Source organism: Rhinoderma darwinii, chromosome 8 (assembly GCF_050947455.1).
Source record: "Rhinoderma darwinii isolate aRhiDar2 chromosome 8, aRhiDar2.hap1, whole genome shotgun sequence".
NCBI lineage: Eukaryota > Metazoa > Chordata > Amphibia > Anura > Rhinodermatidae > Rhinoderma > Rhinoderma darwinii.
In genome coordinates this window covers 15,443,562-15,469,010 of record NC_134694.1, presented here as the reverse complement: position 1 = coordinate 15,469,010, position 25,449 = coordinate 15,443,562, and the positions used below count along the sequence as shown (strand labels likewise).

At 41.7% G+C, this 25,449-nt stretch overlaps 1 protein-coding gene across 3 annotated transcripts in view; it reads right to left on the bottom strand.

Moving 5' to 3' along the window:
* The window catches only part of COL27A1 (collagen type XXVII alpha 1 chain), a 274,259-nt gene that overhangs the window by 68,909 nt on the left and 179,901 nt on the right, over positions 1 to 25,449 (bottom strand). For all 3 annotated transcript variants that reach the window (XM_075835266.1, XM_075835267.1, XM_075835265.1), the window contains 9 exons: positions 17,893 to 17,946; positions 12,797 to 12,841; positions 12,670 to 12,714; positions 12,542 to 12,595; positions 11,923 to 11,976; positions 10,853 to 10,906; positions 7,480 to 7,533; positions 6,290 to 6,343; positions 5,082 to 5,189 (listed from right to left, as the gene is read on the bottom strand). In XM_075835266.1, coding sequence (XP_075691381.1) covers positions 5,082 to 5,189; positions 6,290 to 6,343; positions 7,480 to 7,533; positions 10,853 to 10,906; positions 11,923 to 11,976; positions 12,542 to 12,595; positions 12,670 to 12,714; positions 12,797 to 12,841; positions 17,893 to 17,946 — 522 coding nt within the window. The remainder of the gene's footprint in view (positions 1 to 5,081; positions 5,190 to 6,289; positions 6,344 to 7,479; positions 7,534 to 10,852; positions 10,907 to 11,922; positions 11,977 to 12,541; positions 12,596 to 12,669; positions 12,715 to 12,796; positions 12,842 to 17,892; positions 17,947 to 25,449) is intronic.

The window sequence follows — 25,449 nt, the reverse complement described above, 5'->3', positions numbered from 1 at the left end:
TAGGGCATCAATATGAAAGGTTTGGGAAAACCCCCTTTAATTTATGACGACAAATTTGTTCTGACCACAACAAATGTACTCTAAAATGTAGTAGACTTGCTTGACAGCTACTCTCAATCACTTGTCAAAAACAGAAAAGAATTTTCGATTTATGGCAAATTGGAAAAATTCCCCATTGGAACGGTCTTTCAGGTATGTGGCACATTGGCAAACATTTGATATCGGAAGCATTGTGAATTTCTGGCCACCCTTATGCATCTTCAAGTGCATTAGAGATATCAGCATCTTTAAAATATGACTGTAGTCCTTGTATATGAAAAAAATCTTGCAACTGAAGGCAAGCAGAAAGAGAGAGTAAACCACAGAACATTCCTTCCCACAGACAGAGAAATGCCTCCGTGTATTAAACATTGACTTGTGCCCCTGTCCAACATACAATGGGCAGGGGGCAGGAAATTTGAAGGATTACTAAGGCTGCTCTTGAACTCCAAACACCACAAACTTATGAGAAACATTCTGTAGTGCCTAGACTGAAGCAAAAGAGACACCAGCTGGCTGCGGTGGTGCGGCGTGGTACTGCGCTACATTAGACTGTAGTGTGACATTGCACAATCACTGTACTGCTGATGTTACAGAAACTGCACAGATCTGCACTTTAGTTGCCTGGTGTTGTCGCCAAATTCCACACACAAGAAACTGGATCAAAACCATCTCTCCAAGTCAAATAAAGCCGTATGAGAAGTGGTTTACTTAGTCAGCAGTAAGATTTTCATAAAAATCTCTGAGAAAAAGCGCTCGTCCTCATCAACCAATCATTTTTCCCGTGCAGTTGAGGCGGACTGGTAGTGAAGGTGTTTTCCATAGCAACCAATTAGATTTGGTCATTCTCATGCAGGTTTGATTAAAGATTATGTCCAGCTGTAGTCTTAAAAATCATAAAGTAATGGCATTTCTTTGATGTTATTTTTCTTCTGTGCTCATCTGAAACATGTCTAATCAGAGGCTCAAACTGCTGTTCTTTCCCTCCCCCATACTTTATACTGCAGCATTGCCTGTTTAGATTGGCAGGTGTATATAAGCATAGTCTCACCAGGAAGTCAGTGTATGGAGAGACTATTTCTATAAGCCCAAGGAGCAAATAATAATTAAATACAAGAAACTAAACCAACTGTGACAAAAAGATCATCCAGTTACTGACACACTCTTCATTAGATTATTAGGTTCAATGTATCAGGGGAATCCTGCTGTACCCGTAGAATTAGCAGACAATGACATCCATACATTATTCTATCTGTAGCCCTTTCCTCATTCTATATATTAATCATTGCCAATTTTTTTCTGCAAACAGACTGAAGTGCATCAATATAAAATAAAGGCTATAGCAGGACTTCAATAGCAATATATACACATTCATATCTGCAGCCAAGTCAGAGTGAATTAATATAGTTTAAGCTGACGCTGCAGAGAAGCTGCCAGACACACAGGAATCACTTCACACTATGGCTGCAATTGCTGCGCCAGACCAGTGCCGAAATCTCCAAGGAATTATTTCCGGCCCATGTGAATGGAGAAAGGGCTGTGACCTACCCTGGCTGATTCAGGGGTGAATCACTACTCCCAGCATCCACTTTTTGGACTGAACCAACATTTATAAAGGCATCCATTTTCTACCCAGTAAAATATTGTATGGTTTATACAAATCCTGCAAACATGAGTTTAACTGACAGGTAATTCAGGTAAAACACACACAAAGACAATCTCTGAAATTAAGGGTTTAACTAGAAAACACAAGCCCCCCCCCCCCTGCAAATTTACACCCCCTCAATCTTGCTCGCTATTTGTCATGGATTGATCTGTAGTTATACAGATTACTTATATATTGACTGTGTGTCATTGCATAACCAGAGTAGAAATTTAAAAAGAAGATGTAACAGACCTATTAAAATAAGATCATCAGTGTGATAGCCTAATAAAGTTACACTAATGGGTAAAATTACACCCACTAAACAGTCCCGCAATCTGTCAAAACAGGAGGGGGGCTGAGAGGAAAATAGTTCTTGGTTTTCTGTAGTCACGCCCTGTATCACATGATTGCTTTCAGCCACTCAGTAGGTCTGAAAAGGATCATGTGTTTCTGAGTAGTCCTGCAGTGTAAGTCACATGATCCTTTACAGAGCTGCTTACTGGCTGAGAGGATTCTTGTGATACCCTAATACTGCAGTCACGGGGTGTATCACACAGAGGTCTGTCATAGTGACTGATTCTCGTTAATATCAGTTAAAGTTAGGGGAAGTACTTGTCACATCCAGTAATGCACGACGTGGTGCACAAAGACCAGGCACACACAGTTTGCAGTTTCTTAGTAGGTGGCACAAGTCTACTAGTGAATGACAGCCACGTGCGCTCGTCTCATTATTGCATTCATATTTTGCAATAGTCCTCAGATTTTTACACAATGCCGCACAGTCATAAACAGCCAGGATTCATCAATCTTCTTTGCTTGTGCAATGGTTACAAAACATTTGCGATAAACAGTTGCAGTTCTTAGAAAGCAACTATAGTTACAATTTCTTATGAGAAGTCATTGACGGCACCTGGCAACTAACAGGAGGACTATCAGGACACGCGGATACCATGATGCTAAAACCCCAAGTAAAGATCATTGATAGTGTAAGTATGCAGGGAGAGCAAGGTGCGCGCCTGTCCCACCCATCCGAGCACCTTCATTATAACATCTTGGACGGGGTCTGCTTGTAAAGAGAGGGATTCCAAAAGACAGGCTCCGATTTCTCACACACTCTAGGATGACTTTCCTGGAACTGATACCCAATCTCTGGCTTGTCCGGAGACCAAAAAATCACTCTGCAGAACTGCTGGAACTGAGCGCTAGACTTCGCGCCAGCTGGCTTGACTTTGGTCAGTGCAGACAACGACTTAACTCTGTGACTGCCATATTTCCCTAGTTATCTGTAGAACACATGATTTCCAAGGGATTGTTGATGCATTTGGGCATGTGAATAAATTGGGGATTGTGAGGAGCAATTCAAATACATATCCAGCATACAATAATGGTGGCATAGGGATGGACATTGGATTCGGCCCTGAGCAGGGCACCACCTGCACGGTATTCATATGTTCTGCCAATGTTTTTGCGTTTCCCCAGGGTAATTCAGTTTACCTCCACTCTTCAAAAGCATGCTAGCAAGATATGAGGTAAAAAAAACGGTAAAATTGATCACAGCCTGTCTGCAGGAGGAACTATACTGTGCGTTCTATATGTGACATGTGAATACACGCCTAAAGGTAAAGTATGCAAGATAATATAGTGAAACAGAGCAGGGCTCTGGAACATCTACGGCTTATAATGTAGTCGACCTTTAAGAGCCGGTGTTAGAGAACCCCAGACTCCGCTGAAGATGGCCACATTATTCTCCACCGTAAAACATGCCAGTTATGGGCTGTTCTATTTAAACAAGTTTTGTTATTTACAGAGCGCCGTGGTCTGAGTGAAGTTTTTCTGCATGCTCCATGTCTGCATTATATCACTGGGGCCTGTAAAATGTCTCCATTAAACCATTGCTGTAGTGCAGAAAGGTCAGATTACATCATGCAGTGCTTTAAAGGGATTGCCCATATTTGAAGTACCTTATTTTTTAATAGTAGCAGGATTTGGCCTCTTCGGAGAGCATGGGGTCGTTTGGGGCGATATGACTGCTGTTTACTTCTCTAAAGTGCAATTCAATGATTCATCTGCGCTGATGTTTTTGCACAAACACCACATCATAGTTGCCAAATGTAAGCTTATATGCTATATAAAGATGGGGACGTTAGGCCAAATTACGGCCTTTTTCTCTTTTTTTAATCTGTTACCTTTGCATGAGGGTTAATTACATAAAGCTCCACATTAAGGATAATACATATTTCAGCAGTCATTGAGGCCCAATGAAAGCAGCACGATGGCTCAGTGGTTATAACGGTTGCTTTGCAGTGCTGGAGTCCTGGGTCAAACTCCACTAAGGGCAACATCTGCATGGGTTCATGAGTTTCCCTTCGGTACTTTGTTTTCTCCCACACTCCAAAAATATACTGGTAGGTTAATTGTCGTTCTATGAAATTGGCCCCAGTGTGTGTGTGTGTGTGTGTTTCTGAGCTAGGGAAATTAGTTTGTAAGCCCCACTGGGGACCGGAATTGATGTTAATGTTGGCAATCTCCGTACAGTACTGTGGAATATGATGGCCGATATGTACCCTATTTTTCAGCATTATAAGGGCAGCTAGAAAATGCATTAATAATATGGGGCAAGTCCAGGTTTCCTTTAAATCTTTATACTCGGAACAACATATCATAAGTATAAATTCAGCTATGATTCGGTCTTATTGTAAAAGACGACTTTTCTTTGAATAAACATTTTTTACAACTATGTACTGGGCACTGAGCAGATTTAGATCATTCTGCAATCCTGCCAAGAAAAACTACTTTTAATTTGCAAGTTTACAGAGCTTAGGCGTGTGAATGGCTGTGTGCAATGGACAATGAGTCGGACACAGAAGACTGTGCTTGAGACATGCGGGGGGGGGAGGGGTACACAGCTGCTCCGTTAGATTTTGTGCAATATCAGTACAGCTGTGATGTCCAATTCAGATGTTACTCGTCTGTCAGCAGCATGAAGCTTGATGAAACCATGTAGTGTGGCCCCTGGAACGTTTGCTATCCCTAAAGTCATTAATAGCAATCCAGATTTCCACTGAGATGTATTTCAGATAAGTGTCTCCCACACAATAAACATCAGGGCTGGATACATAGATTTAAAGTGAAAGTATCACAGCAGCTTACATTAATGCTCACGCTCTGACTGGACAGTAAATTATAATCCACTAACATATCGACAGGATGAGATGTTACAGAACGTCGCTGCGCTGTCTGCTCCACCCGAGTAACAGTGATTTGTGTACATTAAAGGAGGTGACGTGTCACCCGCAAGGCTGCACTTTGGTTTTGTATTCCTTGAAACATATACATTATATTTAGATATATTAATTTTCCATCCCGCCACGATTTAGCCATCAATGTAAGTACTCACTCTGACACCTGGGATTCCATTGAAACCGGGAGGTCCATCTTTTCCTACTAAGCCAATAACGCCTTTTTCTCCCTTTTCCCCTTCAAGGCCTGGTTCGCCTTTTTCACCCTATAGCCATATATATATATACACATTATCAAAAGCAGATTAGTATACATGTAATGTTACATGTTATTTCCAGATATCCCTTCATAATTAATTGTACACAAATAAAATTATACTTTCAGTTCAAATCCCATGCTGGTTTCTCTCAGACTGTACCTGCCATAACGTCATAGAAAACAAAGAGGTGTAACATATACGATATTGACAACTATAGAGTAAACAGGTGAGAGTATGGCCTAATGCACACGACCGTGTGTGCCAGCCGGGTCCCGTCTGTGATCCATGGAAAGATAGAACATGTCCTATCTTTGCACAGATTGGAGAGTCAGGTCCGTTTTCACGGACCGGATTCACCCGCTAAAGTAAATGGGTCCGTAAAAACTAATCGGTGCCAGATGCCGTGAAAAAACAGCCCGAGTGGCACATCTGTCGTGTGAAACTGGAATATGTATAAGGTATTATTATGTATACGGCAGTTTCTGTTTTGCGGACCGCAAAACACAGATCTTAGTGGCTTCCGTGTGCGGTCTGTGTCTTTTTGCAGACACATACAATAAATAGAGTGGGCGAGACAGGCCGCAAAGACGGACAAGAATTGGACCTGTTCTATAATTTGCTGAATGGACACAAGGATCCGCAAAAAACTGATGTGTGCATGGACCCTTAGAAATTAATGGTTCATTATGCTATCCGCAAAAAAACAGATAGTTCACTGAAGAAAACAACGGTCGTGTGCAGGGGCCCTATTTGTCTATTCTGGGTGAATGAGTGACCTGAAGCTTCAATTCCCATTAACTTCAAAATGGATGACTTTGCCATAACTATGGAAATAAGAAGTACAGCTCGGAAGCACAGACTGCTGCTAAAACAAACGAAATACTGAGCAGACTAAACAGACAAACAGCTCCTGTATAGATCAGACTGAAGTCAACATCACAAGAGATGTATAGTTTATCACCACTGGCTGTGCTTCATCATATTTACTCATGGACATGTTCTTGCCGGTTGATGAGATGTGCCTGCCAATGAAACGTTTGAGCGAATGCAGCAGACCCCTACAAGAACAATGAATCCCATCCTTCAGCCATTATATGAGCACTCACCTTCAGTCCGTCAGGGCCCATCAACCCACTGTCGCCTTCTAGGCCTGTTTCCCCCTGTAGATACAGATCATTGTGAGTGATAAAAGTAATAGCATGAAAACAGAAATCACTATATGTAAACACTGATGTAATTTTTAACAACGACCATAGTGACTGAACATGGGATTGTGAAATGTAAAGAAGGAGCATCTTTAGCCACATTAAAAAGTGATTAAACAAAATCTAAACCCATCAAAGTGCTTAATACTAATAATAACCAAAAATGTGTGCTTAGTTGAACTTCCAACTAAACATCGCACTGCCAGGACAATTATATTACTAATGTAGGTTCACAGGGTTTTTTTTTCTCCAGAACATGTTGCTTGCATGACAACGACAGACTGGAAAAGTATATCCTAGCAGAGTTGTGTCATAAGTCTTAAGGCTCTTTTACACTGACCAATGATCGGGTAAACAAGTGTTCATCGGCTGATCTGTTCGCTTATGCGGCCAATAAAACGGTCGCTAGTCGGCAGCACATCTCCCTGTGTAAAGGTCCTTTGACACGGCCCGACATGGGCCATTAAAACGACCGCGATCAACGAAACTGCTCGATCAGCGTACGTTTGCTCTATTCACAAGGAGCAGTGATCGCTTAGTATGGGGATAAGTTGTTCCTACAATTGTTCGTCCCCACACATTTCCATCATGTTGGCAGCATATCTCCCTGTTTACAAACAGAGATGTGCTGCCAACTAGCAACCATTTTGTTGGCCGCATAAATGAGCGTTTGCTCGTTCATCAGCTGATCGTTCCCATACAGGGCAATGATTGTAAATGAGCATTCATATGATCGTTGGCGGCCCGTGTAAAATGGCCTTAAACAGGGAGATGTTCTGCCGACATGATGGAAATGCATGGGGACAAATAATCGTAGAAATGATCACTCATCTCTATACATAACCGATCATTGCTCCTTGTGAAAGAAGCAAACGAGTGCCGATCAGCGAGCTGTCTGGTCGATCGGCGCTCATTTTTATGGCCCATATCGGGCAGTGTAAAAGGACCTTTACCGTCGTCTGCAGCACCCGAATAGTTCAGGGAATAATAGGAAAGTCGTTTATGGGCCACATACAGCAATGCCAAAAGCGAACACTCAGGAATATCAGGGACTACCCATATATGAAATGCAATTATACAGGTATACTCACTCTCTGGCCTATGAGACCTTGTTCTCCCGGAATTCCCAGTGGACCGATATCTCCCTGATGACGGAAATACAGAGGTGATCAGTGTATACATAAACTCGCTAAATGTTATTTGATTATTGGTTCAGAACGATGAGAGAGACTTCAAAACTGAAAGAGCGATACTGGCAATTTAAAGGGACAGTAAATCTAAAGTTTTCCTAACCTAGGTTTGCAGTGCAGGTAAATGTAGCCAATTGTTCCCTGTTATCAAACATTTTAGGCTGGGAAGAAGAAAACCGTTGTGTTCTTCAAAGGGATTTCTGACTGGTGGTCAAGGAAAATGTTTGCCCCCTCCACTAGTCTACATACATATATGGGTGGGAATGATATAAGCTGTTTTTATGCACTTTGCTTTATACTTTAGGTTTACTGTCCCTTTAAAAAGTAGTACAAAATAGTAAAGAAAACAGACAGTTTCTATTAAGTACAATAAGGAGAAGCAGATTTCAGTTTTAGGAACAGCTGAAGCCCCATTCCGGGCATGGGTTCATAGTGCATGCTTTTTTTTTCTATTTTAAAGCACAGGTCCAAATCCAGACTTTTCTTTCTTCCTGTTTTTATACTATAAATATTCCTTGGTTTGTTGCTTGTAAAGTTCTGACCCTTTGTTCAGAAAACAAACTACTGCTGTTAGACACAGGGAACACGCTTGGGAAAGACATCTGTGTCCAAACTAGACTTGAGGTCTCAAGCAATGCAGTTCATGTAAATGTGCAGGACACAGAGATGGCGGGAGTTTGTGCAATATATCCACAGCTCATCCCATGTCCAGCTGAGATAAGAGCCGCACGCTGGCAGCCGCTGAGAACTGTTCGCTACTGAGAGCCTTGCATTTCTAAATGGCAGGATGGCGCACATCAATGGGGATTTGTTCCCAAAGAAAAGGACAGGAGGGGAGGATGGTTTAAGTTTCACCTCTGTCACAAAAGGGGAACAGTAGCTTCTGTCATAAGCCAGGAATAGCTTGCCAAAAACAATGAAGTGGGGGGTAACAAAATGCAGAGATACAGTAAGTAGTATGAACGCTGCAAGATGTACCCTCCAAAATAAACAGAATGACATTAAAGCAAAAATGCCTTTGGGAGAAGACCAAAAATACATCTGACAGACACTCACAATGGTCTCAAGCTGCTCTGGATCCCCTGGTTGTTAGGCTGCCCTTGTCACCTCCAGCTCCAACAGCGGCTCAGAGGACATTATAAGAATTTACACTGTGTTGGCAGCTTTACCGTGGTCATGTGTGGGTACCGAAGACTGCCTATGCAAAAAGTACTTAAACCCGGTTACTCATGCTGATCTTCCAAGCAAGGATGTATACTCTTTTGCAAACAATAGTTCATTGCTCCAATGCATCTCAAATAAAACAATAAAGCTACTTTGCAAATGGTCTTGATTAAAAATATTCTATTGTTTTCTGTTTACAGTTCCTATGCAGACCTATGTGTCTCCTGGGTTACAGACCACAAACAAATTCGGAGTATAGTCTGATCCTGCAATCTTAGCCTTTGTCTCTAACCTACCGAATGCAAGTAGGGGAAAATTGGAAGGGAATATTATTGCAGGATCAGACTACACAGGGTTTGTTTGTAGTCTGTAACCATGGAGATACAAGTCCGTATTAGAATTGCAAAGTTAGTTAACACATTTTTTTTTTCTGATGCGTTGGAGCAATAAAAACAGAAATTTGGTTGCAAAACTCTATATCCCCCTAAATAAGGTATTTAGACGGCAAACATGCGAAACATTTGATGACTGGTGCACCTGTCTTTATTTAGTGAACACCTGAACACATTTCCTACTTAATGCATCAACATTTGACAGATCATCAGTATATTGTACAACCAATACTTCAGTTAGGCTGGGTTCACGCTGTACGTTTTTAACCCGTTAGTGACCGCCCCATAGTGTTTTTACGTCCGTCACTAATGGGCTTTATTCCAATGCAATAGCCTTTTTACAGCGCTGCATCAAAATAAATAAACAGAGCAGAGAGCCGTTAAATCTCCCTGCTCTCAGCTGATCTCACGCGTTTAACCCCTCAGATGCAGCGCTCAATAGTGAGCGCCGCATCGGAGTGGTTTTGGAGACAGGGAGGGATCTCCCTCTCATCCCAACGACACCCGGCAATAAGATCACTGAGTGTCTGTGTCTCTGATGGCAGCCGGGGGCCTAATAAAGGCCCCCAGGTCTGCCTGTAGTGAGTGCCTGCTAGATCATGCCTCTGGCATTACCTAGCAGATGCCTGTCCGTTTTACACGGACAGGAATAATACACTGCAATACAAAAGTATTGCAGTGTATTATAAAAGCGATCGGACAATCGCATAGTGAAGTCCCCTAGTGGGACTAATAAAAAAGTAAAAAAAAAGTTTAATAAAAACTGAAAAAAAAATAATGAAAACCCCACTTTTCCCCCTTGCAAACGGCTTTATTATTAATAAACAAAATAAAGTAAAAAAGTTACGCATATTTGGTATCGCCGCGTCCGTTACGACCCCAACTATAAACTTATTACATCATTTAACCCGCACGGTGAACGTTGTAAAAAAATAAAATAAAAGACCATGCAAAAATTGCTGTTTTCTATGAATCCAGCCTTAAAAAAATGTGATAAAAAGTGATCAAAAAGTCACATCTACTCCAAAATGGTACCGATAAAAACTACAAGTCGTCCCACAAAAAATAAAATTGCAGCGGCGAAAAAATAAAAAAAGTTACGGCTCTTCAAATATGGAGACACAAAAACAAATAATTTTGAAAAAAAAGTGTTTTCACTGTGTAAAAGTAGTAAAACATACAAAAACGATACAAATTTGGTATCGTTGCAATCGCAACAACCTGCTGAATAAAGTTATTGTGTTATTTATACCACACGGTAAACGGCGTAAATTTAGGACGCGAAAAAGTGTGGCAAAATTAGTTTTTTTTCTATTCCCCCCCAAAAAAGTTAATCAATAAATTCTATGTACCCCAAAATGGTGCTATTAAATATTACAACTTGTCACGCAAAAAACAAGACCTTATACAGCTATGTCGACGTAAAAATAAAAAAGTTATAGCTCTTTGAATGAGACGATGGAAAAACTTAAAAAATGGTTGTCATTAAGGTCTAAAATAGGCTGGTCATTAAGGGGTTAAACAAGAGGGTTTTTTTTCCGTTTTGTTCGATAAACTCATGTCTCTAAATGGTAGTTCATCAACTAAATACAAAAAAAAAATGCAGGTTAGAAATGCAACAAAAACTCAGTGTGTGAACCTAGCCTTATGGTGTATATCGGCTTACGTAGCCTATATTTTAGAACTTTCCCTTGTGTATATGATTTGAAGTCACTCACCTTCATTCCCAAATCGCCTGGTGGCCCAGGTTCTCCCTTTGCCCCTGGAGGTCCCTACATTAAAAAAAATGTAATGTTAGGAGTAAGTATGATATATGAAATGAGCAGCGCTATACATGTAATGCTAGAGTACTGGAAATAGGAGAGTATTCTCAGGCTAGGGGCCATTTGTTGTACACTTGCAGCACTACATCTTGGTTCTTGAAAAATGTATTTTTGACTCGACAAAAGTGGCCCCCGGCTGCAGCCTTATGGGAAATGTATGTGGTAACGTTCCTGATATAAGAAGTAATGATGCTGCTTAGAACCAGTGATGTTATTTCCTGCGCCGCTCCACAATCTAATACTGAAGATCAAGGTTTCCTGTACAATAATATTCTACCTAGTTTGCCCAAAACAAATCTGCATTTTCTGAAAGTAACAGATCCGGGCTGCACCCGACCTTCACCCAAACATGATGTCCAGATCTGCCCAGCTCGGTTCATCTTATCTCTATTCTTCAGCTACAGAGGAAGTTCATTTAAGTTGTACTGAAGCCAAAACCCTGAGCCAAATTTTAATTCCTGACCCCAAATTGCCTCTTTGGGCTGAATTTCCAAAATGTAATGAGTTTATAATTGTTTTAACATTTGTTTTGCAAGTTCAGATTATTTTGGATAAACTCAAGACTGTTGAAATAATGCTCCTGACCGTACCAAGCCGACCATATGTCCACATGTAAAACACGATGAGGTCTGGGTGGATGTGGTTGGCGTTATGTAAAATGTTCACCTAGCTGTGACAACATAAAAGACGACACCGAATAAAACACTTTGGGAGAGATTTTTTTAAAAACTAGTTTAAGGCAAAAGCAAAGTGGTGGCCCATTTCAACCAATCACATTCCACCTTTACAAGGTTTTGCTAAATCTCCCTCAATGACTGTGTCAGCTGATTTGAAGATCCCGAAATACAAAAATGTCAAACCAAAATAACACATTCAATTGGTTAACAGCCCAATAAGCAATATAGATTATACACATTTGCTTTTAAAGACAAGTTTAGGGTTCAACAATTTATTTTTCTGTATACCTTATGTCCAATTTCACCCATAGCTCCGACAGGTCCTTGTGGACCCGGTGGTCCCTGAAAAATAGAAGTGTAGAGTTCTAAGTAGTCAAACAATAGACCTTCATATATGCATTTGGCAAGTGATGTAATAAATATGCAAAAGTAAGAAGCAACTGGGTCACCCGTTACAGAGGGACTGGTTTTAAACATTCAATGAACTTGACAAAATGTCATGAGATTACTTCAACACGTAAAAGCTGGTCAGGACGGCTCTCTTGCATTGGCAATACTTCAAGTCCCCAAAAAAAACAAAAACTTTTGAAAGAATCTAGATTAGAACATCATGCAGATGACCTACACTACTATTATATGACACTTTTGCGAAACAGAAGGTCGACTAGGTGAATATGCCTTTGAAGTCACTACAGGAGACATTATGGGTCGCCCTTGGAGAATTCAAGATTAGTCAATGATGAGAGGACAGGTGCCAAAGGGCGAGCGAAAAATATAAAGCAGGTATCAGACACAGAGTGATCGCTTATAGTACAAAACTTCCAGCCCCCACAGCATGGCTTAAAAAAATATATTTATTTTTTTTTATAGGAAATGAAGACCAAAAATTAGTGTGAATGATCCTTACCGGGTTTCCGGGAATTCCTTTTTCCCCAGGAGATCCAGAGGGTCCTGGAATACCCTGTAACAATAGTATAAGTGAATAACATGGATTAAGGAAAAGATCAAAACGAACATCACGGTGTGGTCACTTACTGGAAAACCATGCGGCCCGACAGGTCCTCTTTCTCCCATCTTGCCCTGAATGTACAAACATCTTACTGTGAGTGTCTCATGTTCAATGCCAATGAGCCCCATGTTATTTTTTTTATGCATTACATACCTGTTGCCCAACTAGTCCTTCTTTGCCCCGTACTCCTTGGGGTCCCTATAAACAGGTTTTGAATGTTATCATATAGACATCTCTAAGGTGAAATATTTTATATCTACAGTTCATACAATTTGGGAATGGCAGGTAAGATCTTTCAATGGTCCAGAGACTAATATATCATGTTATGTAGAAGGTCTCACAATGACACAAGATATAAATTTTTTATAACAAAAAAAAAAAAAGGCCTTTGTCCTGTCACACTCATCAGCTCGCAGTTTTTGCCCTGGTTAAAGCCAGCAACAGACACAAGGTTGTTTGTTTTTTTTTGCCATCCACCAACAGTCTCATGTCTATGGTGCCTGCCTGATGTTCCGCAATGTCTGTCAATGGTGGAACGAAGGATCTGACCAGTCAGATTTTAACATTCCCGATCCTGTTAAAGATAATCATCACCAAAAGACGCATGGAAGCCACTTGTCCTCCTGTCTCGATTGTAATGAGCATGCCTGCTCAGCGAATCAAATCAGGCAGGCCGTTATCTTATATAAGATCTAATGTGCGTACCATATAAACAGCACAGGAGTAAACTGTAATGAATCCATATACGGCTTCAAAGCGCACAAGACAGGCAGAAGTAGTCAAACTTCAAGGCTCTTTCCACCAATATAACATCATGGTCAAATCATCGCAGGCAGCTAGACAACACATGGATGTTCACTGCGAAACTTTGCAGCTTTGTTAACCGAATAAAACGACTCCTTTTTTGATTCATCGGAGTGCCGCTTATATATATATATATTTTCTCTCTCTCTCTATATATATATATATATATATATATATATATATATATATATATATATATATCTATCTATCTATCTATCTATCTATATATATATATATATATATAATGCAGTGTATTGTTTCTTTGTGCCGAATCTGAAGGGTTAAAATCACACAGCCCTTAGTTGGATCAGCCTGCATTACATGAGATGGCCATTGCTTCATGGCGCAGCAGAGTTGGTGAATACAGCAATTGTCAGTGTGTATTCTGGGGGGTCAGGGATGACTATTATGGTGGATAAAGTGCTTGTCCCCAGCATTACTCAGTCTGCCTGAAGGCATCATGGTATTATAGAGACTGTCTGCGGGTGGCTTAACAAGTCAATGACAAAGAACAACACCTCTGTGGGAACAGGAAGCTGGGAGACCCTCACCATGTCCTCTATACACAGCCCCCTCCCAAACAAGGGCACGCAAGATCTGCTCAGTCACGGATAATGCAATTCTGCAACATCCCACCCAGATTGGAATGTTAAATTGACTACTGTACATGGGAAATGGGTACTATACTTGTATCCTTATTTTGTCTAGCTACTGTCTGTACTTGGAAATCAACCCTAAAACAAAACTGACCAAGCGCAGCAGTCCACGCCGCACAGCTTTCATGTAGCAGGTGCCGATTACCGTGGGCATTCATACAGTAGGCATTCTGAATGGCTATTTAGGAAGAAAGTTGGGTCACAGGGCAGAACTCTTCCACAATACTCAATTCATTCATGGAGTGAGGGAGAATAACACAACTATTTTAATGGCAAACACATTTAATGTTTCTTTGATTTAAGAGAAATCCTAACTATTCTGAAAGGGCTGCAAGTCTCTCCAGGTGGCAACCAAGCTGGGAGATATATTGGGAAACAAAGGCACAGGGTGGCAGCAACGAATATGCTAGTATGTAAGATGCTGGATACATCTATCGCTGCATAACTAGGTAGATTTGGCATGCAGGCGTCAGAAAGCTGTGTGACAACACCTGTGTGAACTGCAATGGCGGCTATATTGGTTGTGATTCAGCTTGACTAGAGAACAGCAAAATGGAAATTGTAAAGTCTTGACAGAAGAGGAAAACGCCAGGAATTTTATCTGTGGTAGAATTGCCCATAAATACTGCTTTGAAAAATGAATTTCTGTTGGTAACGGTATATGGGTACTTGTGCCATCTGATAATTGGCACCAGAATAACATTGTTCAAGTGCTCATCTTTAGGTTAAGACCTGGGCTGGACTTACCAGCTTTCACTATAGGTGGTTCTGAGAGAAGGGCCTTTGCGAATTCTGGGGTGGACAGACTACCAAGGGCCCCTGTTCAAGAACAGACTACAGGCTTCTTGCTCTCAAATAGTTCATCCTACAGCCATGAAATTCATTAGCTCAATCTCTAACATACAATCTAAAAGATAGTAAGGATCTGCTTCAAAGGTGACACAGGGGCCCCTTATAATCTGGGCCCCTGTGCAACTGCACACGTTGCACATAGCCTATGTCCGGCACGGTGCTGAAATTCCAATCCAAATCTCTAAATAAAAGGGGTCCTGATGTTTGCCACACAGTGCACGTCTGCGGTCAGGGATTGGGGGGTGTTCAGTAGTTGCTAGTACACCCACTAGTGTTCATCTGTAAGAGCAACTTAAAGGGGTTTTCCCAGAATAAAAGGTGATCATTTTCTGATTTCTGGGACACCCCACTGACCGTGAGAATGGGGGTCCTTAACCCCCCTTTCCTCCTCACTGCTCGACCGCAGGGAGGAGAAGCTTCAATTGAATCGCGGTCAAGCACTGTACTCAACTGTTTCTGTCATTTCCATAGACTTTTAAGCGAGCGGCAGCACGCATGATGAACCATCGCTACATTCAAGTTCCTCCTCATTGCGGTCGAGCAGTGAGGAGGAACGGGAGATTGGGGGGTTTCCAGAACACCCATTCTCATGATCAGTGGACCCAGAGATCAGAAAATGATCACAAACCCTGTGGATAGGTGATGATTTATGAATCTGGGAAAACATCTTTAAGGATACAAAGATTTGACAGTTTCTTATGCAGTACAAATGTCATCTGTCAGCACTTAGTAGTGCCATGGAATTTTTACATGTTCAATTGCCAGAGGCTTTCCCTCCCTCCAAACAACATAAAAGGATAGGGAAAAAAAAACAGGCTGTCAATGAAGTGCTTGATACTCCAAGTCCATAAAGGCCCTTTTATACTGGCCAATTATCGGGCAAACGAGCGTTCATAGAACCAATCACAAACGCTCCTTCATCTGCTGATCGTATCGTTTTAAAAAAGAAAAATATTATGGTTGTCGGCAGCACATCTCTCTGACGTGCTGCCGACATGACAGAAACGTATAGGGATGAACTGTCGGAATAACGAGCGCTCATCCCCATACATAGTTCCTTGTGAAAGTAGCAAACGAGCACCAATCAACGAGCTGTCTCATTGATTGGTGCTCGTTGCACAGGCCAAAATTCTTTGCCAGTTCTCACTCTGAAAAGCTGCTTTAGTTGTCCCTTTACCTGCAGAACTGATATGGAAGGAAAAGATAGAGAAAATTACTGGTGACTGTGTTCTACGTTTTAAAAATACGGGGACAGCGACAGCATCTCTACAGTGTCAGAGGCCCACACACCGCACTCTCACATGCTCACAACTATGAAGATCATTATCAAAATTGTGACATGACTGGGCAAGGCTAAAAGAGGGGCAGCTACTTTGGACATGCAATATGCAGTTGTCACTCCCACTCCTCCTGATAATATTTGACACAATTCTTAATATTGTGGTAATCGTTCAAATTGTTAAATATGTAACACTGCCTGAAAGAACGATTAAGATCAACTTTATTCCTATATCAAGTAAAAAAAATGGGCTAGTATGCCAACGTAACTAGTATCAGGCATAAGCAAAAAAAGTCAGATTATTTACAGCACTGGGGAAAAAAAAAAAAAAAGAGGGTTGAAGCTCCATTTCCAACTAGTAATATCCGACCTGCTCTAGTACAATATAATTCTACCTGACAAATTGCCACTGAATAAATAAGCTATTTTTAGAGAAGTGTCCCTATTTTTTGAACAAGTGTCCCTATTTTTTGAACAAGTGTCCCTACGCATTTCTGCACCCAGTTTGTATTGGGGTGCATCCTCAGGGGTCACAATAGGTTTGATTGCACTGAACAAAAACCGGGCAGTCCTGTTGATATATTGTATTCTAACCCAGTATCATGTTCCTATTACAGTGCACAGTATAATTGGCCGGACAGCACTGAAAAGTGCTGTATGGCGTCTCCCCCGGTGTGCGAACGATAAGGATATCTGGCCGCTCATGGACATGCAACATGCAGTTGTCACTCCCACTCCGAGTGATAATAGTGAGACAGGGAAGGAGTTGTGGATGAAACTGAACTGCATAAATATGAGAATGCCTTACCGAGATATTGACTGATTTAACGCAAGTGTCGAAAACATGGCGTTTCTTAGTTGAGAGAATCCTGTTCTAATATCAAACATATGAAATTGTGGTGAATTTCTGCTACAGACTTGACTGACTAGCAAACCAGTGAAACAACAGTAGAAGACGACGCCGTGCTGTGCGGTTGACTACGGTCTGCTTATCAATAATCAAATGTATATGCAAGTCAACTCATTCTGATCTTCTGTAGATGTTGAAAGACCAGGACAAAATTATGCAATGCAATGAAAACATAATATTACTGTCACGTCCCTTTGAATTCCTACTTCAGCTCATTGCGTAGCCAGAAAAAGCACACAGTCGCCTCGTATCTGCCAGTTGAGTGTTTATCCCTGTACAGCGCTAGCTGCCGGCTCAGTCCCATAAATGGAAAAGCTTTATTTCTTTTTTTTTTAGGTGACTGAAATAAACAAACATTCAGTCCTATTTCTACTGGCAGGCATCTGAAGTCCTGTGAACAGGTCCTTGTTCTAAGTGTAGGGCTTGAATATTAGTTACTGAGGCATCAAGGTGGTATAATCTGTGCAGTTGGCATAAAATACTACACCTCTCACCAGGTTCAATATTCAGCTGGCTAAGCATGTTGGAAGAAGCAGTACAACAACAGCCAAAGATGTTCACATTCACTAGGATCAGTGTTATTTGTAAACTGGCAAAAAAGGTAGAATAAGGGCTAGTACAGGTAAAAAAAAACAAGGGTTAAATATATAAAACAAAGGGCAGCATACATTATGTGTAGTATAAGATTCCTAGATCAGCAGTACTTGACGCATGTTAGGAAAGAGGTGGCACCTGAAAGGGCACTTACCTTGGTACCTGGTAGCCCAGATCCTCCCGTTGGTCCATCAGGGCCTCTGGCACCCTGAAAAAGAGGAGAGTTGAGATGCAATATGAAAAGTGATCAGCAGGTGTCACCCGTGTTCTACTCCAAACTGCTTTACATAGGGCCCAAGTCAAAAGCCCCCTTGTCCTGTTATCCTCCCACTTGTAGCCCAAGCGCTTAACCCTCCTCCCCCACTCCTTTCCCCTCAGTCTGCTTGGAGAGGGGCGAAAAATAAAACGAAAAAAAAAAATAAAACTTTCAGGAAAACAAACAGCTGTGTCCTTTTACTCTCATCCTGAGGCCGGCCCCTGATCACAGCTCTCACACTAACCCAGGCTTGAGCCTCAGTTTTCTCCTGTTCGGGATCGCATAGAAAAGACTGGCACAGACATTGGGGACTGACATCTAACAGACTAAACATTAATAAGTAGAAGCAAGTGCTTAAGAGGACATTCTAATTGTAGCCAAAACTAAGGACATAGTTACAACACTGAGCATGACGGATATAATGCATCTGTTATATATAATGTACGGTGTCTGGCCTATACAACGTATGTAGCAGTCGTAGCCAAGCTATCAGTCTTGAGTGGCATATTACCACCATGCTGGAATTGCATACCAGTCAAGCCTGGTCCAAGAGTAACAGAAAAATCCGCAGCAAAATCTGCATGTATAAAATGTAGATTTTGCTGCAGGTCTCACCCCTCCCATTCATAGGGGTAAAAACTGCGGTGAGAATCCGCAACAGAAAATCACATGGTGCAGATTTTAATATCGAAACCACCGGTCGATTTTGGTGCGAAAATTTTTCGCACCATGTAGATGATATTTGTTCAAATAGTATCTACATAGCCAGTATTGTATTCCACTATTTTCCATCTGAAAAACCGGACGGAAAATTTGTAGCATTTCCGTCTTACGGACCCGGCCGAAAGTTTATATAAATACGCATTGTTTGTGACACTTCATGACCCTGTTCTGCAGTGAATCATATGGCAGTAGTCAATGTCTAGCTGGGCTCTACCAAAACACTGAGCCATATAAAATCATATAGTATATAAGTATTCCTTTACAGGATTCAATCATGTGTAGTGATCCAATTCATCCTTATCTTGTAGAATCAAAGAGAAAATGAGAACATAAAGTCCCAACTAAATAATGTCACAAGTGAAAAATTGTTGCACTTCTCAGCGCCCGGTGGGAATCAAGAATAATATGTTGCAAGTTCTTTTGATTGACAAGTGGCTACATAGATCATTGGCCACGACCAGTCTCCTCTTATTAATCCATTAGCAGTGGCGTAACTATAGGGGTCGCAGCGGTCGCAATAGTCACCGGGCCCCGAAGCTCCCCGCACCACATCAATGAGAAGTTACTATAGTAACTGGGGCCTATGTAATAAGCTACACGGGCCCCCGTTACTATAGTAACTGACACCACTTCCATTCCTCGTTCCGGAGCGCAGCGGAGGTCCTGACGTCACAACGCTATGCGCAGCACGTGACGTCACAACAATATGCGCTGCGCACAACATCCCGTCCCTGGATGGAGTCCGGATCTCCGCTGTGGCCGAAAAGGAGGGTAAGTTTAATACCACTGTCTGCTGGAGCTGATAGGTCGGAGTCCGACTCCCGGGACCCCCGCCAATCAGCTAATCCTGAATGTGTGAACTAAAAGTTTCACTACAACAAACACCTAACGCAGGAAAATGGAAACTTTGGGAAGGGGGTGCAGTGCTTACAGGGCAGGGCTTCAATCATTTTGGGTGTTTTCCTTGAAACAGGCCCTGCTGCCAGCGAGAGACAATGCTGCACATTCATGATGCTTTTTCACATACTAGAACAGGGGTGGGCAAACTTTTTGACTCGCGGGCCACAATGGGTTCTAAAATTTGACAGAGGGGCCGGGCCAGGAGCATTTGGAGGGAGTGTTTGGGCCGGATATACTAAAGCATTAAATGTAGTGTGTGCAAACCTCATAGCACAGTAAGAACACTACAACCCAATTTATTAACTGTCTTTCAAATGTGAAAAATAGCCCTTATCAGTTAATAAATTTGTCTCAAGGAATATGCAAGATATGGCATTTACATACTATTTCGCAGATACTGGGAGGAGGAAATGTAAATAGATTGAAATAACATACGCACTGTGATTTATCAAGAAAAAAGTTCTGTTGACTCTGTAAATTAGCTGCCAACCTCTGAGCAGTAGCCGCCCGTTCTTGTGTTGACTGCTTGCTAGCATAGTTTGCATGCTTCGTGGCAAAGTGACGGCTGATATTGTACTCTTTGAAAACCGAAGGGCTTAATGGTGACGTGAAACGAAGTGAAAATTAAAGTGAAATAAAGAGAAATACGCGCCACATTAACCCCTTAATGACCGGGCCATTTTGCACGTTAATGACCAAGGATTATTTTTTGTTTTTTCATGGTCGCATTCCAAGAGTCGTAACTTTTTTTTTATTACGTCGACATAGCCGTATAAGGGCTTGTTTTTTGCGGGACGAGTTGTATTTTGTAATTGCACCATTTTTAGATGCTTACAATATATTGATTAACTTTTATTAACTTTATTTTAGGAGAGAATTGAAAATAAGCAGCTATTCCAGCATTAATTTTCACGTTATAAATTTATGCCCTTTACTATGCAGCATAAATAACATGTTACCTTTATTCTATGGGTCGGCACGATTACGAGGATACCAAATATGTAAAGGTTTTATATGTTTTCCTATGTTTGCACAATAAAAACCCTTTTAGAAAAAAATTACTTGTTTTTGCATCGCCGCGTTCCAAGAGCCGTCATTTTTTTATTTTTCCGTCGATGTGACCGTATGTGGGCTTGATTTTTGCGGGCCAATGCGTAGTTTTCATTAGTACTATTTTGGGGTACATAGGACTTATAGATTAACTTTTATTTTATTTTTTATGGGGGGAATGGGAGAAAAGAGAGAATTTTGCCGTTGTTTTTTGCGGGTTTTTTGGACGCCGTACATCCGGCGGTTTCATTAATGTGTTCATTTTATTGGTCAAGTTGTTACGATCGCGGGGAGACCATATATGTGTATGTGTTATTTGTTTTGACACTTTTACTGAATAAAACCACTTTTTGGGCAAAAAAAGTAGTTTTATTTGATTTTGACTGTAATTATTTTATTTTTTTTCAACAAACTTTATTTAACTGATTGACATTTTTTTTTTAAGTCCCACCAGGGGACTTCACTATGCGATGTGCCGATCGCATATATAATGCTTTGGTATACTTAGTATACCAAAGCATTATTGCCTGTCAGTGTAAAACTGACAGGCAACCTGTTAGGTCATGCCTCCGGCATCGCCAAACAGGCAGTTGCGGAAGACAGACCCGGGGGTCTTTGTTAGACCCCCGGCTGTCATGGAAACCCGACGACGACCCGCGATTTGTTTGCGGGGGCGCCGATCGGGTGACAGAGGGAGCTCCCTCCCTCTGTCAAACACATTAGATGCCGCTGTCACTATTGACAGCGGCATTTAATGGGTTAAACTGCCGGAATCGGAGCGCGCTTCGATTCCGGCAGTTGCAGCAGGAGCCAGGCTGTGTATAACAGCCGTGCTCCTGCCGCTGATCGCGTGGGTACACTGGCAGTACCCGCGCCATCACAGGACGGATATATCCGTCCTCCTGCGCGAACTAGCAGCTGCTGAGGACAGATATATCCGTCCTTCGGCGTTAAGGACAACGGTCAATGTGTTTTGAGTGCGCCATCTATTGGGAAAACGTGGGCATTGCAGGGAAAGGGGAAAAAAAAGGAGGTTTTTACTATGATTTGGACAAGTTCGGCGGGCCGGATTAAAAAGCCTAACGGGCCGTATGTGGCCCGCGGGCCGTAGTTTGCCCATGTCTGTACTAGAAGGTAGATTATCATTTACTGTTACCACCAACAGCACTACTGCTCCCCACATTTTACAGGCAAAGACAGCCTCCAGTTGGATCGTGGATTATAAAATATTTTTTTTTTGCGACTTTAGCCCACCTTCCTGAAATGTACATGTTGGCCCCATAAATGAGGTGTTCATTGCGTAAACTGGTGTAAATACGTTGATAAATCTACCTATTGTCTTCTGTTTTACTGTAGATTGTTATGCAGAGCCGCTTTATTGTTGGATATGTGCTGGAGAAAAGTGACCTGTAGAGCTGCTTCTCATCCAGCTGGTTAATCCTATCAATCTACCGATAACTACGAAATATTCTCTGTTGCTTTATAAAAATCTGCATGGATTCTGTTATTTCTCGATACACAGCGAAGGAGTTCAAACCTCGAAGTGTTATCGTGTGGTATCAATTTCCAGCTACAGGGCAACATATTGAACTGTGACATTTCACAGGTTTGTCTGACTTGCAGGTGGTCTATAAGTGCAATACGCCCTCTGGCAGTGGAAGGGTTACATGACGCGTTTCAGGGATAAGGGCCTCATTTCTACTTGTCTGATCGTTTCCTTTCTTATACTAAGCCTGAAACATTTGGATGCTGAAAGCTGTGAATGCTTCATGGAAAGCATGAGTCGTCTGTGTCTACCCGGGAAAAAGGATTTGCACTTACATAAAGCTGACGGATATATTCTGGGGTCAGGGAGATTACATTTGCACAATTCTTAGAATCTTTTAGAGTAGGAGGGCCGTCACCTCATCTATTCCTGCAAACGACAAATGCCAAACCATCTCTGCCTGGATGTTGTTACAAAAAAATAGGTTCATCCTATAAGATATGGAAAGAATGATCTAACCCGTGCTAACCAATAGTACTCTACGTGCGTCAAGCTTCTAGTTTCTGTTTCCAAATAAATGCTCATGCCGGATTGGTTGCCAATTATAAGCATTTTTTTTTTGTGTGTTATGCCGTTGGTGTACATCCATGGTACTACTGGGCACTTGGCATCAGGGTTTTATTAGATCATTGGTTAAGACGTCACATCATTATTGTAATAATAACATTTTGTCGGTGCTGCTGCTGTACACGGAGTGTGTCAACTAGGAATATTATGCAAAGAAATCTATATATCATAAGATTTCATGATCAATCTAGACATAAGGGTTTCTATACTTTCCTTCTGTACTCTATTGCTAAAAAGCAATACTGAATCCCAGAACATTAAAGAAGGAGAACATTACCTTTGATGAAGGTTTTTCCTTCTTGCGTCTGTTAGGCTGGGTTCACACGAGCACATTACGTCCGTAATGGACGGAACGTATTTTGGCTGCAAGTCCCGGACCGAACTCAGTGCAGGGAGCCGGGCTCCTAGCATCATAGTTATGTACGATGCTAGGAGTCCCTGCCTCTCTGTGGAACTACTGTCCCGTACTGAAAATATGATTACAGTACGGGACAGTTGTCCTGCAGCGAGGCAGGGACTCCTAGCGTCGTACATAACTATGATGCTAGGAGCCCAGCTCCCTGCAGTGTGTTCGGTCCGGGACTTGCGGCCAAAATACGTTCCGTCCATTACGGACGTAATGTGCTCGTGTGAATCCAGCCTTAGGATACCTTTAAATTTTCACTTGGACCACAAGTACATCACACTATTCCTATTCCAGACTAGAGACCGCTAAAACAAGCGGTCTGTCTGCACAGTATATTCTAATAAGTTACAGGGTGAATGTCTAGGATTTCTGATAGCGGAAGCACAGCCAACCTTCAATCCTCCATCTGTAAGAATATGCAGCTGTACTGTACTACTAACTGATGTCCTGTGGCTGAAACTTACAATACGGCGGCTCTGGGAATGGATTTTTAAACATACATTAAAAAAAAAGTCTTTAACCTGCTATAGACCCAACAGGTGCTGGATTACCAAACATTTCAGATAATCAGATGACTATGGAAAGTATGTCACATTTGAAGCCAATCATTTCTGCCATATGAGGCCTGGTGCAAGCAGGACATACAGGTTTAGATGTTTCCCCATTAGCAGCACGCCAATAGAAATGAAATATATGCTACGTTACAACATTGGAGTACAGTTCATATTGTTTTAGCCACTTTGTGAGACTCTGTCCATTCGTAAGGGTGCAGAAGTTGCTCAACAGAATCTACAGGGATCATCTCGATGGGGTCTTCTGAAATTTCGAGCTTACCTTTTACCTTCTAGAGTCTGATATCAATGGTAAGTGCAAAGCGGTGCTATCAAAAAAATAACTTGTATGGAGTCCTGGTGCGGTTACGGCTCTACACTAGATCCTCTCTCAGGCTTGAGGAACGCTAGTGTGTGAAGCTGAAACGTCGCACCAGGGCTTATAAAAGTTCTCTTTTTTTCACTTATTTGTGAGTGCTGCCTACTTTAATTTTTATCTATAAGGGACGATGGTCATGTCCCTGGGGCGTGCACCCACCCGTCACCGATGCTGCTAGATTGTGGACTATTTGTTATTCTCCATGGCTTCAATGCTGCATTTGATCTTCAAAAAATTTAATTGTGGGAAGTATTTGGCCATATTATATAGTAAATATGCAGAAAGAACAAATTCTTAATATATAACAATAATAATGTGCAAACAAGGGACAAATCTAGACCAGAACTATGGGGAAGGTCCACAATTCCAGGCCAGAGAGTACGATAAAACAGAACAACCTACTAGACTACATGATGATATAAAGACGCATTGGTCCATTACCTTCTATGGGGCTTCTGTACATATAAAGGGTTAAGCAGATGCAGATGTGTAAAGCTTGAACCTCTAAAGGTGCTGCATTTAGGCTTTCAGCAGAGTCCCTGCTGTATATGATTGAGGCTCAGGCGGCTTTGACAAAGGAACAATTCTTCAGGAATGGAGAGTGCGAGGCAGTCGCAGGAAGAGGCTGATGAGGCGGTGAGACAAGAAGCTCCGTGTTTAGAGCCTGTCCGCAGTGCCCGGCCTCACACCCATTCATCATTGGCCCTGTGTGCACACTAAAAAGTCATCATTCAAGACCGAGCAAAAACAAACACGCAGGAGTAGCTTTTCCTGATGGAAACATCTCCTATCAGGACCAAGGAAGCGCAAGAAAACTCCACCACTCCAGACAACCTCCCCTTTGTCAGCGGCCGACAGAATTCCGTCTTTTCAGAACACATTCCCAAATTTTGGGAGGGAGATTTCCTTCCTGGCAGCTGTCGGGAATTCTATTAAATATTTCAGAAGATATTTGTGTAAAAGCCTTTGTTAATTTAAAGGGAATGTCCATTTTTTGAGCACTATTAGCTCGATTCACATGTGGCATATTTTTCAGCCACGGATTTGGACACAGTAAAATCTTCATGCATTACATGCACATTTGCTATGGACTTGTTGTGGATTTCACCCTTTACATGTAACACATGCAGATTTTGCAGCGGATTTGCTGCGAACCAATCTCAGATGGAAAAATATGCCATGTGTGAATCCAGCCTTAGATTAACTTTGTAAATATTTCCCTTTACTTCATTTGCACTAATCCTGCTGGTTACAACCTGCAATAAAGATTAGAGCTACATTCACAGATTTGCTGGTTGTTATTGGAAACAGACAACAAGCGTACGTCAGAACA